Source organism: Salvelinus namaycush, chromosome 7, assembly GCF_016432855.1.
Source record: "Salvelinus namaycush isolate Seneca chromosome 7, SaNama_1.0, whole genome shotgun sequence".
NCBI lineage: Eukaryota > Metazoa > Chordata > Actinopteri > Salmoniformes > Salmonidae > Salvelinus > Salvelinus namaycush.
In genome coordinates this window covers 55,727,035-55,745,594 of record NC_052313.1, presented here as the reverse complement: position 1 = coordinate 55,745,594, position 18,560 = coordinate 55,727,035, and the positions used below count along the sequence as shown (strand labels likewise).

Sequence of the window (18,560 nt, the reverse complement as noted above, 5' to 3'; positions counted from 1 at the left end):
TTCTCTGAGCAATTGTGTTTAACAAGTAATAACAACAAATCTCTAAAAGATGGGGGTCAGAATTATTACTGGTTTCAATCCCGTTTAGCAAACCCCAGGCGGTGCTATGGTCACATGACACGAAGAGAGAGGTCTTTGGCCACGCACACCAGCCGTGAGTTTGGATTCGAAAGAACAGTGCTTATGCAGAAAATAGCTCATCATTAATGTAAAGTATGGTGGTGGATGTTGTGGGGCTATTTTGCTTTCCACTGGTCCTGTTGGCGCTTGTTAAGGTCAACGGCATCATGAACTTTAACAAGTACCCGGACATTTGTGTCGACAAGCTTTTTTTAAATAATAAAGTACTTCGTTTGAAACACAGTCCTGCATCTCCACCATTACAGTTATTTAAGCAATCAAAAAAATGGCCCATTATAAGTTACAATCTGGACCAGATGGGCATCATTTGAAAGCTCTTTCTATTGTCAAAATGACTAGCTAAGTTGTAAAATACAAATCTTAGAGACACAGATAGTAAATGTGGTGAGCATAGAATGGAGTCACGAGCGTGTTCCACAGCTAACTTCCTTCACAATACGACCAGCATCTGTTGAAAACAACCCAGGGTATGATGCCATGTCATTGTTGGAACAGCATCTGTTGAAAACAACCCAGGGTATGATGCCATGTCATTGTTGGAACAGCATCTGTTGAAAACAACCCAGGGTATGATGCCATGTCATTGTTGGAACAGCACATCAAAACATGTGATCAGAAACGTTGATACTGTAAATGACAGAACTTCTATAATATGGACATGTGAAGTGCACATTAGCATGTGGTTTGCTTGTATGACATCAAAGCGGTATTTATTAAAATCTTCCATGTCTCATCTTTCAGAACAGAGTCCCTCTCTTCATTTACAACATTCCCCTCACTCAGACAACAAAACATTAGCGAAAGAAGTTGGGGGATGGGGGCATCTTCTTGTCGCCCCTGGTACTCCCGTTTAGAAGGCAAGTCAGCTGAATCCCATACAGCGCTAGAAAGCAGAGACCCTGCGCTCTGATGTCATCTATAGCAGTTTACTGTACAGCCGCAGTGACCAAATCTGCTATTTTCATACCGTATAGGGCAGGGGTATTCAACTCTTAACCTGCGAGGTCCGGAACCTGCTGGTTTTCTGGTCAACCTGATCATTTAAAAAACGCAGTGGAACAGGCTTCGAGGTCCAGAGTTGAGTTTGAAGGGTATAGGGGCTGTGAGCTTGAAGGGTTACCTAGCAAACCACACAGTGTGAAGGGTTACCTAGCTACCATACAGTGTGAAGGGTTACCTAGCAAACCACACAGTGTGAAGGGTTACCTAGCAAACCACACAGTGTGAAGGGTTACCTAGCAAACTACACAGTGTGAAGGGTTACCTAGCTACCATACAGTGTGAAGGGTTACCTAGCAAACCACACAGTGTGAAGGGTTACCTAGCAAACTACACAGTGTGAAGGGTTACCTAGCAAACCACACAGTGTGAAGGGTTACCTAACAAACCACACAGTGTGAAGAATTACCTAGCTACCATACAGTGTGAAGGGTTACCTAGCAAACCACACAGTGTGAAGGGTTACCTAGCTACCATACAGTGTGAAGGGTTACCAACCCAACGTCATGACACTAGCTACCATGTTTGGGTCATCATGTGGGGTCCCGGCCCGCATATCAACTAGCCTCTGTATGCTTCCATGTAAAGGCTGGCCTAGATAACCGGATGAACTTACAGCCTTGCTAATTGCTAGAGATGGTTTTAAACACCATGTTGGCTGAATGGACAGGGGTTAATGTACTTGTTAACAGTGAGTGTCCCATTGATGGAATCACATTGTGATATAAAGCCTGTCTACAAACCCCTAGAAATGCCAGACAGCGGGAGACTAAGTGTTATGCATGTCAAATCTTTGGGGTGAGGGGTGTGCGGAGATGTAGGGTCATAATCAAATCTGCAATTCGCAGTTTACCGGCGTCTGAATCACACACACAAAAATTGCGTAGCTAGAATGGACACTTAGATGAACTCAACCAAACAATATTTACAATGAAAAAGAAAAAAGAAAAGCAAACACTGATTCAAAAGCTCATTATCAGCCCCCACATTTATGTAGAAGCAATGAAATAAGCAGCTCTTCTAACGGTGCCCAACCTAGAATTAACATACGTAAACCCCACAAAACGGACAATATCTCCCTGCATCGCTTCACCAACCTCCATGTTATTAAGAAAGGCATGTTCTGTGGAGAGTTGGTTCAGTTTGAGGTACACTAGCTAGAGTAAATGTTTTTTTAATCCAAAGTCTCTAATGGCGAAATTGCTAGCTACATAGCTAGCACAGCATGCATGTAGCTAACACAGCATGCATGTAGCTAACACAGCATGCATGTAGCTAACACAGCATGCATGTAGCTAACACAGCATGTATGTAGCTAACACAGCATGTATGTAGCTAACACAGCATGTATGTAGCTAACACAGCATGTATGTAGCTAACACAGCATGTATGTAGCTAACACAGCATGTATGTAGCTAACACAGCATGTATGTAGCTAACACAGCATGTATGTAGCTAACACAGCATGTATGTAGCTAACACAGCATGTAGGCCTCAATGTTCTTAACTTCTCTAGGGTAGGGGGCAGCATTCGGAATTTTGGATGAAATGCATACCCAAATTAAACCGCCTGCTTCTCGGGCCCAGAAGATATGATATGCATATAACTGGTAGATTTGGATAGAAAACACTCTAAAGTTTCCAAAACTGTTAAAATTGTGTCTGTGAGTATAACAGAACTGATTTGGCAGGTGAAAACCTGAGAAAAATCCATTCAGGAAGTAGTTTTTTTTGTTGGTTTTGTAGTTTTCTATCCATGCCATTACAGTATCCATTGACTTAGGACTCAAATTGTAGTTTTGACTGCGTTTGAGCCTGTGGATTACTGAAGAAAACGCGCAAACAAAACAGAGGTTTTTGGATATAAAGAGACTTTATCGAACAAAAGGAACATTTATTGAGTAAATGAATGTCTGCTGAGTGCAACCACATGAAGATCATCAAAGGTAAGGGATTAATTTTATCTCTATTTCTGACTTGTGTAACTGTTCTACTTGGCTGGTTACTGTTTGTAATGATTTGTCTAGTGGGCTATGTTCTCAAATAATCGTAAGGTATGCTTTCGCCGTAAAGCATTTTTTAAATCTGACACCGTGGTTGGATTCACAAGAAGTTACTCTTTAAACCTATGTAAAATATGTTTTGTTTTCTGAATTTTTATAATGAGTATTTCTGTATTTGAATTTGGCGCCCAGCAGTTTCAATGGCTGTTGAAGAGGTGGGACGCTAACGTCTCACGCACCCAAGAGAGGTTCAGAGGCTTCTGCTCCTTGTCTAATTTTCCTTAATGCCCACCACTGTTAAAGAACTGCAGGTAAAGGTAAAAGTAATTCCCTAAGCTCTCCTCCTCCCTCCCTCATCTGTCCTATTCTTCAACCTTCTCTTTTCTAAAATCTCTCTCCTCCTGTGGAATGTGGCCAGTGTCAACTGTGGTCTATGTGCAGCCTTGAGGCTTTTCTCCTCTTCCACCTTCCTCTTTCCCCACACTCCCCCTGTTCTACTCCCCTCGCACTCTCTCCTCCCGTCTCGTCTCTTTCAGTCTGGGTGGAATGTGGTCTCAGTGGCCAGTGTCAACTGCGGTGTATCTGCAGCTTGAGTCAGCCTTGGGGCTAGAGTCAACATGGCCGTGCTCTGTTCATACAGGCCCAGCCCGCTAAGTGAATAATTATAGTGGAAGACCACCGCTTCACAGCCCGGCACGGCCGCACCATGTTAGTTTCCACTTCGTCTACTGTCAGTAGAGTACACCTCTCTAAACTATAGAAAGGTGTTTTTTTGTTCACTCTGGGACTTTTCATGATGTATGATTTAGAAATGATGAAAACTTGGCAGGGTGATAAAAGGTCCATCACATATTACAGTACCTTTCAATCCCCCCTGTCGGTACAGTAGGACATGCCAGAATAGCAATGGATGTTTGGAACGTTTTAGGTGGTAAAGATAATCAATATTAATATCAGCAGTTCATCTAGAACTCAAAAAAAGTATAGCTTCTCAGTGCTGCTTTGCTGAAGTGAACCTCATAACCCCCCCTCACATCTTTACAGTACCTCTCAGAGCCCTGGGGATTCCATTGAGGGGGCAGCAGAACCCCTGACAGCCTAATTTGGGTTTGATTAATGGTGGGAGGCTCTAATACTATCTAAATGAGGGGAGGTGTGAGCCCACCGAGAGCCTACTGGACAGTCCTCTAGCAGAGCAAGGTGTGAGCCTGCAGAGAGCCTACTGGACAGTCCTCTAGCAGAGCAAGGTGTGAGCCTGCAGAGAGCCTACTGGACAGTCCTCTAGCAGAGCAAGGTGTGAGCCTGCAGAGAGCCTACTGGACAGTCCTCTAACAGAGCAAGGTGTGAGCCTGCAGAGAGCCTACTGGACAGTCCTCTAGCAGAGCAAGGTGTGAGCCCGCAGAGAGCCTACTGGACAGTCCTCTAGCAGAGCAAGGTGTGAGCCCGCAGAGAGCCTACTGGACAGTCCTCTAGCAGAGCAAGGTGTGAGCCTGCAGAGAGCCTACTGGACAGTCCTCTAGCAGAGCAAGGTGTGAGCCCGCAGAGAGCCTACTGGACAGTCCTCTAGCAGAGCAAGGTGTGAGCCCGCAGAGAGCCTACTGGACAGTCCTCTAGCAGAGCAAGGTGTGAGCCCGCAGAGAGCTTACTGGACAGTCCTCTAGCAGAGCAAGGTGTGAGCCTGCAGAGAGCCTACTGGACAGTCCTCTAGCAGAGCAAGGTGTGAGCCTGCAGAGAGCCTACTGGACAGTCCTCTAGCAGAGCAAGGTGTGAGCCTGCAGAGAGCCTACTGGACAGTCCTCTAGCAGAGCAAGGTGTGAGCCCGCAGAGAGCTTACTGGACAGTCCTCTAGCAGAGCAAGGTGTGAGCCCACAGAGAGCCTACTGGACAGTCCTCTAGCAGAGCAAGGTGTGAGCCCGCAGAGAGCCTACTGGACAGTCCTCTAGCAGAGCAATGTGTGAGCCTGCAGAGAGCCTACTGGACAGTCCTCTAGCAGAGCAAGGTGTGAGCCTGCAGAGAGCCTACTGGACAGTCCTCTAGCAGAGCAAGGTGTGAGTCCGCAGAGAGCCTACTGGACAGTCCTCTAGCAGAGCAATGTGTGAGCCTGCAGAGAGCTTACTGGACAGTCCTCTAGCAGAGCAAGGTGTGAGCCTGCAGAGAGCCTACTGGACAGTCCTCTAGCAGAGTACGGTGTGTGTGTGTTTAGTACCTGTCTTGCGGAGGGGGAAGTCGTCTCTAGCGTTGTAGATGCCCAGGACAGGGTGGTTGTAGGTACCCATACCAGTCTGAGGAGGAGAGCTCTGGTCCAGGGAAGTGTGCTGAGTTTTCCTGCAACACACACACACACACACACACACACACACACACACACACACACACACACACACACACACACACACACACACACACACACACACACACACACACACACACACACACACACACATACAGAGAAACCATCAGATCCTTCATTTTTTTAAAAACCTTTATTTAACTAGGCAAGTCAGTTATGAACAAATTCTTATTTACAATGACGGCCTACCGGGGAACAGTGGGTTAAACTGCCTTGCTCAGGGGCAGAACAACAGATTTGTACCTCGGCAGCTCTGGGATTCGATCTTGCAACCTTTCGGTTACTAGTCCAACACCCTAACCACTAAGCTACCTCATCACACAACACTGCGGTGGAGGGTGTCTCAATAGTCTAAAGCCACGACCTCACTCCTCACACAGGATACAGGATAGGGTGTGTCTCAATAGTCTAAAACTGTGCCTCAGTAGTGGGTAGGGCAGCCTGAGGTACAACCTGAGTTACAGCCTGAGGTACAGGCTGAGGTACAGCCTGAGGTACAGCCTGAGGTACAGCCTGAGGTACAGCCTGAGGTACAGCCTGAGGTACAGCCTGAGGTACAGCCTGAGGTACAGCCTGAGGTACAGCCTGAGGTACAGCCTGAGGTACAGCCTGAGGTACAGCCTGAGGTACAGCCTGAGGTACAGCCTGAGGTACAGGCTGAGGTACAGGCTGAGGTACAGGCTGAGGTACAGGCTGAGGAGATTGGTTTCCAGTCAGCCTGGGCTGGAAGATGGGCAGAGCAGAGCTGATGTCTGTCTTGTGAGGTTAGCTACTGCTACAGAGCAAGACTGATCTCAGGCAGTAAGGTAAGCTGTGCTGGCCCAGGCCCAAACCCATGTTCTGGTCTAGTGAACACACTCTGTGGTTCATATACCTCCCCTCTCTACCTCTCTTCAGGTCTGAACGACTGGCAACTTTAAAGTGCTGAGAGACTCTTTACATTGAGAGAGAGAGAGGGAGGGAGGGGAGAGACAGTCCTGATAATACTGACTCTATACTCCACTGGGTCAGTATGGTAGTAGTGGAGAAGTGGTTTACTGTGTGTGGTGAGTGCTGGATGATTTTACTAAGACAATAGCAAAACAGTGATCACACAGTTCCTACTAACGACTTCTATAAACGCGTTATAAAACAGGAACACACGTGGGTTCACACAGCACCTAATACTGAACACACAGGCCACAGCTGGACGTGGGTTCACACAGCACCTAATACTGAACACACAGGCCACAGCTGGACGTGGGTTCACACAGCACCTAATACTGAACACACAGGCCACAGCTGGACGTGGGTTCACACAGCACCTAATACTGAACACACAGGCCACAGCTGGACGTGGGTTCACACAGCACCTAATACTGAACACACAGGCCAGAGCTGGGCGTGGGTTCACACAGCACCTAATACTGAACACACAGGCCACAGCTGGACGTGGGTTCACACAGCACCTAATACTGAACACACAGGCCACAGCTGGACGTGGGTTCACACAGCACCTAATACTGAACACACAGACCACAGCTGGACGTGGGTTCACACAGCACCTAATACTGAACACACAGACCACAGCTGGACGTGGGTTCACACAGCACCTAATACTGAACACACAGGCCAGAGCTGGACGTGGGTTCACACAGCACCTAATACTGAACACACAGGCCATAGCTGGACGTGGGTTCACACAGCACCTAATACTGAACACACAGGCCAGAGCTGGGCGTGGGTTCACACAGCACCTAATACTGAACACACAGACCACAGCTGGACGTGGGTTCACACAGCACCTAATACTGAACACACAGACCACAGCTGGACGTGGGTTCACACAGCACCTAATACTGAACACACGGGCCACAGCTGGGCGTGGGTTCCACGGCTCGATAATAAACACTCAAGGCTGAGGAGGGAGAGGTCCTCTCAACAGGACCAAATAGTCTGGTGCGTGCGTGCGAGCGAGCGAGCGAGCGAGAGAGAGAGAGAGAGAGAGAGAGCGAGAGCGAGAGCGAGAGCGAGAGCGAGAGCGAGAGCGAGAGCGAGAGGGAGAGGGAGAGGGAGAGGGAGAGGGAGAGGGAGAGGGAGAGGGAGAGGGAGAGGGAGAGGGAGAGGGAGAGGGAGAGGGAGAGGGAGAGGGAGAGGGAGAGGGAGAGGGAGAGGGAGAGGGAGAGCGAGAGAGAGAGAGAGAGAGAGAGAGAGAGAGAGAGAGAGAGAGAGAGAGAGAGAGAGGGCGACAGTACTCACCCGTACCAGTAGCGGGGGTCGTTGGGCAACCCCCCGTGGTTGAGACTCCTCTGGGCCAGAGCCTTCTTCTTGTTCAGCACAAACTCCTGCAGTCGCATCTTCACCTCCGTACTGGCCACTGCACCTGAGAGGGGTACATGGTACCAGGGTAAGAAGACACTCCAGCCTCCGGCACTGCAGATGGAACAGATCACTCACACCCAATTCCTGGCCTTAAGGCCCTTCACATAGATCAAGAAGGAAAGGATAGACTTGAGCAATATGCCAGCAGAGTGAGGGAGAGGTTAAAGTTATATCTATCACAGACTCCCATTGATATGATGGGCTATTCAAACGGTCACATTTCCAATTCCCAAAGCTGTGCAAAACACTGCCCTCTGTAATTATTGAGGCAGTGAAGCATTTTCTCTTATTTTGTCTCTATACTCCAAAAGTTTGTATTTGAAATCAAACAATGACTACGAGGTTAAAGTGCAAACTGTCAACTTTAATTTGAGGGTATTTTCATCCATATCGCGTGAACCGTTGTCATTATAATTGGTGATTGTGCAGAGAGAGAAGATGAGGATCTAGACAAACAGAATCAGAGAGACAGAAAGACAGAGACACAGAGAGAACCCTCAGCTCTAGACTAATGAGGGTTGTATCAGACCAAACTCCTCCAGGGTAGCTGCCGTTTCCATCCATCCTGTCTGGTGACCCTGTGTGTGTGTGTTTAGCCCATCCATACCACTAGATGATTAATGAGCCAGTGGCCTTGTGGTGGCGAGGCCAGCCCTCTACCTGTAGCCTGCTGCCTGTCTCTCTCAACACCTCTCCACTGACAGAGCAGGCAGCAGGGCAACACCAGACAAGCACATCCACTCTAGAATAGAGGGATGACCGGAATGGAGGTTGGTTGGGTGTGAGAGAGAGATATACACTGCCCTCCGTAATTACTGTTTCTTCTTTTGGCTCTATACTTCAAAAGTTTGGATTTGAAATCAGCCAATGACAATAGAGCTTAAAGTGCAGAGAGTCAGCTTTAATTTGAGGGTATTTTCGTCCACATCAGGTGAACCGTTTAAAAATCACAGCACATTTTGTACATAGTCGCCCCATTTTAGTTCTACTAGTAATATTATAATGTATTGTTCCAGCTGCTTACTCTCCTGTCCTCTCTCTTTGTTCTTGAGCAGCAGTAGTTTCTGTTCTCTCTGGTGTTTGTCCAGTTCCTGCTCCAGACGGTGCTTCTCCATCTTCCTCTGGTGCTCCAACAGCTCCTGCTGATGTTTCAGGGCCAGGAGCTCCTGCTGGTGCTGCATGGAGGGGAACACAACGTTACTGCAACGTTAATATAACATCCTGGGCCAGGAGCTCCTGCTGGTGCTACATGGAGGGGAACGCAACGTTAATATAACATCCTGGGCCAGGAGCTCCTGCTGGTGCTGCATGGAGGGGAACACAACATTACTACAACGTTAATACAACATCCTGGGCCAGGAGCTCCTGCTGCATGGAGGGGACCACAACGTTACTGCAACGTTAATACAACATCCTGGGCCAGGAGCTCCTGCTGGTGCTGCATGGAGGGGAACACAACGTTAATATAACATCCTGGGCCAGGAGCTCCTGCTGGTGCTGCATGGAGGGGAACACAACGTTACTGCAACGTTAATATAACATCCTGGGCCAGGAGCTCCTGCTGGTGCTGCATGAGGGGAACACAACGTTACTGCAACGTTAATATAACATCCTGGGCCAGGAGCTCCTGCTGCATGGAGGGGAACACAACTTTACTGCAACGTTAATATAACATCCTGGGCCAGGAGCTCCTGCTGCATGGAGGGGAACACAACTTTACTGCAACGTTAATATAACATCCTGGGCCAGGAGCTCCTGCTGCATGGAGGGGAACACAACTTTACTGCAACGTTAATATAACATCCTGGGCCAGGAGCTCCTGCGATAACAACGTTATGTTACTACAATGTTGGTACAACATCCTGCTGTTGGTTCTGGGGCCAGGAGCCAATGCTGATTTCTCCCTCGCTCCCTCCCTTCTCTCTCCTTGCCCTGCAGGTCTTGTCTCTCGCAGCTATCCCCCATTCCTGACACGTTCACCCAAGACCCAAGTGAACATGCTAGCCTGGTCACCTCACGCTATCACAACACATCTATTCAGCCTCAGCCCAATCACTGTCCATGCAAATGTTCCCGGCATGTTTACAGGAACCAGACCACTCCAGTCAATACGTGAATAACCTTTCCTCTCTGTACGCACCATGGACCCTCTACATCACGACCAAACTCAACCATTAGATACACACACACACACACACACACACACACACACACACACACACACACACACACACACACACACACACACACACACACACACACACACACACACACACACACACACACACACACACACACACACACACACGACCCCATGCTCTCTCCTTAGTAGAGTGCCCAACTCCAATATTTGATTGGACGTAATTTGGCGGGGATGTTTGTTATTGCCTTGGATGGTTTAGTTTGTTTTAAATAAGCGCCTGCTAGCGAGGACATGCAGCCGTGTTTACCGTCAAGGGAAAGTGACTGGAATAAGAGTCCTGCGGATAGATACATTCATATGGGAGGTGAGGAGGTGCGTGACAGAAGGGCAGCAGGCAGGCACGGTATGGTTTTGGATAGGTCCCAAACTTTTTTTTTTTTTTTAAAGGGGCGGATCAGCTTAATATTGCGGAAAGAATGTTGCTTCCAATGTAATTGTCTGCATCATTTCCAATCCCCCATATTTTTTTGGGTAAATATATATATCCATTCACGTATGCATACATATACACATATATACATACACATACCTACATAGACATACATACTTTTTTTAAAGAGTATACCTTTATTATTATTCCCCGCAAACCCTACCACCGATCCCCCAATTGGAGTAAACTGATAAACATTTCTGTTTTTACCTTCAATTTATACATCTTATACACATTTTACAGACACAGTCTACTTTATAATAGTTCTCTCTTGTTTGTTCTTAGTCCTTCCTCTATTTCTGTTGTCCATCCAGTTTGATTTCCACTTGTAACTGTGCTATTTCACAATAGCTCCGCACCTATACACATTTCACAGATCCCGTATGCCCTACATTGTTTATCTTGTTATTAGTCCCACCCTTCAGCTCCACTCAACCTTTCCCATCTATCTTCCAACATCATCCATTTCGGATTTTTATTTGCCATATATTTTTCAACTGTGCTGTGATGCTTCACAAAAGATTTGAATCTTCCTATTCTCATAGCTTCCACGGATTGTAAATTAAAAATAAACATTTTTGCTAAAATAATTATTATATTATTGATTGATTGACTATGGCTTTTCAAATCCCCCAGTATTGCTATCTGTAGCGTTAGTTCTACGCAAATGTTGCAATTCTTCAACCATTCCTGGACCTGTGACCAAAAACGAGCTACATGCGGACAATACCAAAATAAATGGTCTAATGACTCTGCCTCCTCACAGCAGAATCTACAGAGCTGGGAAGATTGTATCCCCCATATATATAACATTCTATTAGTTGCAAGAATTTTGTACAATAATTTAAATTGAAAAATTCGAAGTTTTGAATCCGGCGTTGTTTTGCGTATCAATTCATAAACCATGTGCCATGGAATGGGTACATCGAAAATCTCTTCCCAACTATTTTGCAATTTATATGGCACAGCTGTAAGTTTTTTGGTCCTTAAATGAAATTGGTATATGTTTTTATTTATCACACTTTTTTTTAACCATTTATGTTCTTTAATATAAGGCCGACATACAAGTTCCTTACTTTTATCCCCTTCCACCTGCCTCTTCCATTTTTGTGGTAATGCTGCAATTAATTGGTTGTAATTTTGGGTAGAGCAGACCTTTCCATATGTCTGTGTTAGCTGCATGTGTGACATTACTCCACCAGTCCTATTTATGATATCATTCACAAAAATTATACCTTTTTTAAACATTTCTTCGATAAATACAGTTTTTTTATCAATTACTATATTTGAATTTAACCACAAGATTTGTTGTACTATTTGTTCCGTCCTTTCAGGTGGATTAAACTGAAATTGCAACCAACTTTCTAAGGCTTGTTTAAAAAATAAAGATATTTTGGAGATTATTTCCTTTTCAAGCAACCGAAAGTGAGCAGGTGTAATCTGAATAAAGGGAAAAAGGCCCTTCTTGAACATAGGATGAGACATTCGTACCAATCTACTAGAGAACCAGTTTGGATTTAAGTATAACTTTTGTATGACTGATGCCTTTAGTGAGAGGTCTAATGCTTTAATATTTTATAATTTCTGCCCTCCGAATTCATATTCGTTATATAAATAGGCCCTTTTAATTTTATCTGGCTTGCCGTTCCAAATAAAATTGAATATTTTTTGTTCATATAATTTAAAAAGCAGGTCACTAGGTGTAGGCAAAACCATAAGCAAATAGGTAAACTGTGATATGATTAAAGAGTTAATCAGGGTGATTTTCCCACAAATAGACAGGTATTTTCCTTTCCATGGTAGCAAGATCTTATCTATTTTTGCTAACTTTCTATAAAAATGTATTGGAGTGAGATCATTTCTTTCTTTTGGGATTTGTATACCGAGTATGTCCACATCACCGTCAGACCATTTAATTGGTAAACTACATGGCAATGTAAAATGTGTATTTTTTAGTGATCCAATACGTAATATGGTACATTTATCATAATTTGGTTTTAATCCAGAGAGGATAGCAAATGTATCTAGATCCTCTAAGAGGCCGTGGAGAGATTCTAGTTGTGGTTTTAAAAGAAAACATGAATCATCAGCGTACAATGACACCTTAGTTTTTAGGCCCTGGATTTCTAATCCCTTAATATTAATGTTTGATCTAATTTTAACAGCTAACATTTCGATGGCAATAATAAATAGATATGCCGATAGTGGACAACCTTGTTTTACTCCTCTAGATAGTTTAAAACTTTCTGAGATGTAGCCATTATTTACTATTTTACACCTAGGGTTACTATACATAATTTTTACCCATTTTATAAGAGATTCCCCAAAATTGAAATATTCTAGGCATTTATATATAAACTCCAGTCGTACTTTATCAAAAGCCTTTTCAAAATCAGCTATGAAAACCAGGCCTGGTGTCCCCGATATTTCATAGTGTTCTATTGTTTCCAGTACTTGCCTTATATTATCTCCAATGTATCGTCCATGTAAAAAACCTGTCTGATTAGGATGAATAATATCTGACAAAACTTTTTTTATTCTATGCGCCAAGCATTTTGCTAGGATTTTTGCATCACAACACTGAAGTGTAAGAGGTCTCCAATTTTTTAAATGGACTGGATCTTTATATATACCACTTGGGTCCTGTTTCAGTAATAATGATATCACACCTTCTTGTTGCGTGTCTGATAATCTATCATTTATATAGGAGTGGTTAAAACAAGCTAATAATGGTCCTTTGAGTATATCAAAAAAATGTTTGTATACTTCCACTGGTATGCCATCCAGTCCTGGAGTTTTCCCATCCTTAAAGGCCCCAATTGCATCAAGTAGTTCCTCCTCTGTAATTAGGCCTTCACATGAGTCTTTCTGTACAGATGTTAATTTTACATTATTATTAGGGAAAAAATCCATACAATTAGTTTCAGTTAGTGGAGATGGAGGAGCCTGAAACGAAAATATATTCTTAAAGTACTTTACTTCCTCTTTCAAAATATCATTTGGTGAATCATGCGTGACTCCATCATTTGTAACAAGTTTTAATAAGTTTTTTTTGGTAGCATTTCTATATTGAAGATTGAAAAAGAATTTGGTGCATTTTTCCCCATATTCCATCCAGTTCGCTTTATTTTTATAATATATTACACTGGATCTTTCTTGAATAAGTTCCTCCATTTCTTTTTGTTTTTCCTCTAACTTATTCTGTGCCTCTATGGTACCGTTTTTATTGTTATCTAACTGTACTGTTAGTCCTTCAATTTCCTTTGTTAATATGGACTCTTTTGATCGAAATTGCTTTTGTTTTATAGATGAGTACTGAATTGCATGGCCTCTAAAGCCACACTTAAAAGTGTCCCATACAATATGGGGATCTGCTGTACCTATGTTATGTCTAAAAAAGTCAGTTATAAATTCTTCTGTCCTAGTTCTAAACAATTTATCATCTAGTAGGCTTTGATTAAATTTCCAATATCCTCGCCCACGTGGAAATTCTGTAAGAGTAATATATATGCCAATTATGTGATGGTCCGACCGCATTCTGTCCCCTATCAAACACTTTTTAACTTTTGGTGCCAGAGAGAATGATATAAGAAAGTAGTCAAGGCGACTAGCTTGATTAAGCCTCCGCCATGTATATCTCACTAGGTCAGGGTATTTAAGTCTCCATATATCCACTAATTCCAATATATCCATGACATTCCTGATTTCCTTAAGTGCCTGAGGGTGATAGTTTGTAGTGTGATTTCCTTTCCGGTCCATAGAGGTATTTAAGACCGTATTAAAATCTCCCACTATAATAATAGAGTCTAGTGTTGCTTGTAGAGTTGATACATTCTTATATATATTGTCAAAGAAGCTTGGATCATCATTATTCGGACCGTATAGGTTAATAAGCCATATATGTTTATTGTCCAATAACATATTTAAAATAATCCATCTACCTTGAGGATCTGTTTGGACAAGTTGCACATTTGGATCAAAGTTATTATTAATTAAAACCATCACCCCTTTTGAATTTCTTTGCCCATGGGAGAAATATATTTCGCCCCCCCAGTTCTTTTTCCACAAAACTTCATCTAAAACTGTCGAATGGGTTTCCTGTAAACAGTAGATATTATAATCCTTCTCTTTTAGCCAGGTAAATACTGATCGTCTTTTCTTATTATCTGCTAAGCCATTACAATTGTAACTGGCTATACTTATTTCACCACTTACCATAATGAGACACACCTTTCAATTATTTTTATCAAAATATATGTTTGTAAACGTCCTATTAAAAAGTAACATAATGATTGAGTTTCTATATAGTTGTACCATGACATTTGCATCTCCACTAAGCAAACCTCCAATTGGTCCCCACTATTCCACCCGCCAAAAGCCCCCATCTCGAGTTGGGTTGTCATCCCAATGCCCGGCAGACCACCCCCGACCCCCCGCATCGCACAGCCCCGGACCGACTGGGATCCATCCTTCGAAAAGTGCACACAGCGCCATCCACCGAACCGAAGCAGATCCATTGCCAAATGCATTTCCATCGCCCTCACCTCTATTTTTATTACATATTGCTGTGAATCATCCTCTATAGTCCCTAACATCTTTTACTTCTTCCTTCGCAACAGTTGTGGGATACACACATACACCCACACACATTCAGCCCTTACCCCCACACAACCATAAGCTCACCCTCTCAACAATTGCACCATCCCAGAGCCCAACTCAAGATGGGTCATGATTTACAAATGTACTTGCAGTTGCAGCTGCATGAGAAGGCCTGCAAGACCGCGCAAAAAATGAGCATAAATGTAGAGATTTATTTACCATTGTCACATCCTAGATGATGGAGGTCAAATGTACACCTTCTTCCTGAAACACCCACAATACGGTCATCCATTTTGACCATGTTCCCAAGCATCTCCATGCAGTCCGATTGGTTTCGTGCCACCAGGGCCACAATAATATACCCCCTCTCTGAATGTCCGAGTGTGACCCCCTCCCCATGGGTTACTGCAGCTAGTGTTGCCAGCACTGCCACTGCCTGGGTGGGGGCACCCCACCGGAATCCCCACCGGCTAGGTACAAGGTCGTCAAGGTTCTCATTAGCAGCTTTGAGAATTTCCTTGTTTATTATGCTCTCCCTTTAGGGGGCTTTGGCTTTGCAGGACCAACCCTGCCAAGCAGGCTCAGAATCTTGAGGGGGCAGTGCTGCTCTTGGTCCCTGACCTCATTTTGGCCGCATACAGACCGCTTACAGCATGCACATAAAACAGTTAGGGACTTCTCCTTAGTATCTGGGCCATTCATGTGGGTGTCTAGGGTATAGGGCCATGGACCGTACCATTAAAATAGGATAATAAATAATTAGATATAATTTATTTTAAAAATGTAGTTCCCCATGATAGGACAATAAATAAATAAGACGTATAATTCATTATAAAAGTATATCCATTATCTGAACAACATTGAAAGCCCTCTCATACCCGGCCCACAGCAATACACTGGCTCTGGGATATGCAACTATTTCATTACTCACTCACTCAACTTTCCAAACATAACAAATAAAAATAAACACACACCACACCATCCACACATACTGTGCCTTCTGTTTACTTAGTTTTTATCTTCACTATGTAGAAATAGTGCTTGTGTTCAATTAGTTATATGTGAAGATTTATAGAAAAGCTATATTTTGTATTGTATTGTTACAATCAGTAACCGGGCTTGAATTGTGTTTATTTTCCTCATCTATGAGAACTTTGTAATTTTTAAAATAACCATGGAGTAATCTTTGTGTCTCTGAACAACTGGTTATCAATATATAGTTTATCAACGACGAGAGCTACTCGTTTCGCTTTTAATCTATTTTCTTTGAAAATTGGATACAGAACTTTGCGCCGTTCTGCAATTTCTTTCGGAAACTGATCATTCATGCCAATTTTGGTCCCAGCAAGTCTTTTACCCAGGCTTTTAACCATTATTTTATCTTTAAATGAAGCAAATTTGGCAACGATTGGGCGTTCGTACCTCTGCCCTCTCTGTCCGAGGCGGTGTACACGTTCAAGTTGGATCTTATCGATAACTTCGCGTGGAATCTGAAGCGCTGCAAAAAGGAACTCTCTAACTACAGATTCAGGAACCTCTCCTTCTTTCTCTTGGATACCTGTAAGTACCAAATTCTCTCTCATGGATCTAGTTAGTATGTCCAGTAAGCATTCCTTCAGAACGTTGTTCTCCTTTTTAAATTCATTCATTTCGGTTTCAATCTTATTGACTGTCCCTTTTAGCGCGTGTGTTTCCTTCTCCAAAGCCGCAGCTTTTTCATCACTCATCTCTAGGCTTGCCTTCAACTCTTTTATATCTTTACTAACTAATTCAAGTATACCCAGTTGGTCATTTATTGATTTTAACAGATCGGTTTCGACCTTTACCATTGCCGGTGGTGAGAATATTAGATCATCAGTGTCGGTTGAGGAGTCACGTTTTCGTTTTTGAATCGGTTCCCCTGTCTTACTCTCCGTCATGTTTGGGTGTTGCTTGTTTTCGTAATATTTGTCGATAAATGTCTCTAGTCTTAGGATTTGTTTTGTGTTATTATCCAGATTGAAGGTTATCACCCACCAGATTATTTAGTGCTAATATTTTAGTCTAATTTAGCAGATATTTCGAATATTATGTTTTATCTTGAGGTGCTCTACATAACTTCGTTCAGTCCGCCATTACCTTTACGTTACCTTTACGTCCGCCGTCTACGTCCCAAACTTTCCCCCTTTCAATATTCAAGGGCAAATGGAAGGGAGTGCTTTAAGTTTGGAATCCAGCCTTTGGTGCATTTAAGGGGAGACACCTTAACCTAAAGAGTTCCATAGAGGTATACAGGAAAACAAGACGATTCCATGACTTTCTCTTTCCAATCCACCAGTGTCTGTCTCCTACTTTCTTTTCCACTCCTTGACCTGTCTTGGTAATTGGTGATAGGCAGAGGTGTGTGCTGCAGCTCTCGGTGTGTGAGCTGCAGGTCTCGGTGTGTGTTTGTGTGTGTACAGGCTCTGAATGGGGCTGATTGAGCCTGGGCCTCCCTGCCTTGGCTTTGCGTCACTCTCTGCTACCTGAGTGGTCTTCCAGCCCCACCACAGGCCAAAGGAGCCCTTGTGCTGTTAGCACTGTACTGGGATCAGCCCTCAGCCCTTCAATATGCAGAATCTAGGTCACTTACAGGCCCAAACACTGACCCAAGAGCAGGGCTAATATCATAGGGCTGAAAGGCTTCTGCTGCACTGAGAGAGATCTAGTTTAGACATGTATGAGAGGGAAATGACCATCTTTCTTGACATGCTTCTGGAGCGGAGCCTTACACCCTCCCGCCTCCCTACCTCTCCCCCTCTCCCCACCTTAACATGTTCCTGTAGCTGGGCTTCATGTTGGCGGTTGAGCTGCTCATGTTGCCTCTGGAACTCAGCGATGAGATGCTGTCTCTGAATCTGTTGTTTCTGTTTCAGGGACAGGAGCTCCTGCTGAAGCTGCTGCTCTCTGGCCTGGGCTGCAGACGCCTGGGCTGCAGACACCTGGGCTGCAGAAGGAGACATGGACAGCTGCTGCTGCTGCTGGTGATGGTCAATGCGTAGGTCCATGGGGATGGCAGCCGGGGGCAGACGCAGGGGCAGGGCAGAGTTAATGTCCACTAGAGAGAGGAACAGAGAGAGAATGTTGGTCCACGCATATTGAATAATGAAAAAAGACTAAATAAAAGAAAATAAATAAAAGAAAAGAATAAAAGAAAAAAGACTAAATATCTACCCAGGTAGATAATAACATAAAACAGTCATCACATTCGGTGCGCGCGCACACACACACACACACACACACACACACACACACACACACACACACACACACACACACACACACACACACACACACACACACACACACACACACACACACACACACACACACACACACACACAGCATCCTTATCAGCACAGAGAGCCCCTTCACAGTACTGTCCATCTGGCCCTGATAAGTCCAACATGAAGTCTAGCACTTCTCTCACAAAGACTGCATTGAACTGTGGCGTGG

At 44.1% G+C, this 18,560-nt stretch overlaps 1 protein-coding gene across 4 annotated transcripts in view; it reads right to left on the bottom strand.

The window, feature by feature from the left end:
* The window catches only part of LOC120051480 (histone deacetylase 4-like), a 69,617-nt gene that overhangs the window by 24,704 nt on the left and 26,353 nt on the right, over window positions 1-18,560 (bottom strand). For all 4 annotated transcript variants that reach the window (XM_038998363.1, XM_038998364.1, XM_038998367.1 and 1 more), the window contains 4 exons: window positions 17,873-18,162; window positions 8,879-9,029; window positions 7,732-7,855; window positions 5,350-5,468 (listed from right to left, as the gene is read on the bottom strand). In XM_038998363.1, coding sequence (XP_038854291.1) covers window positions 5,350-5,468; window positions 7,732-7,855; window positions 8,879-9,029; window positions 17,873-18,162 — 684 coding nt within the window. The remainder of the gene's footprint in view (window positions 1-5,349; window positions 5,469-7,731; window positions 7,856-8,878; window positions 9,030-17,872; window positions 18,163-18,560) is intronic.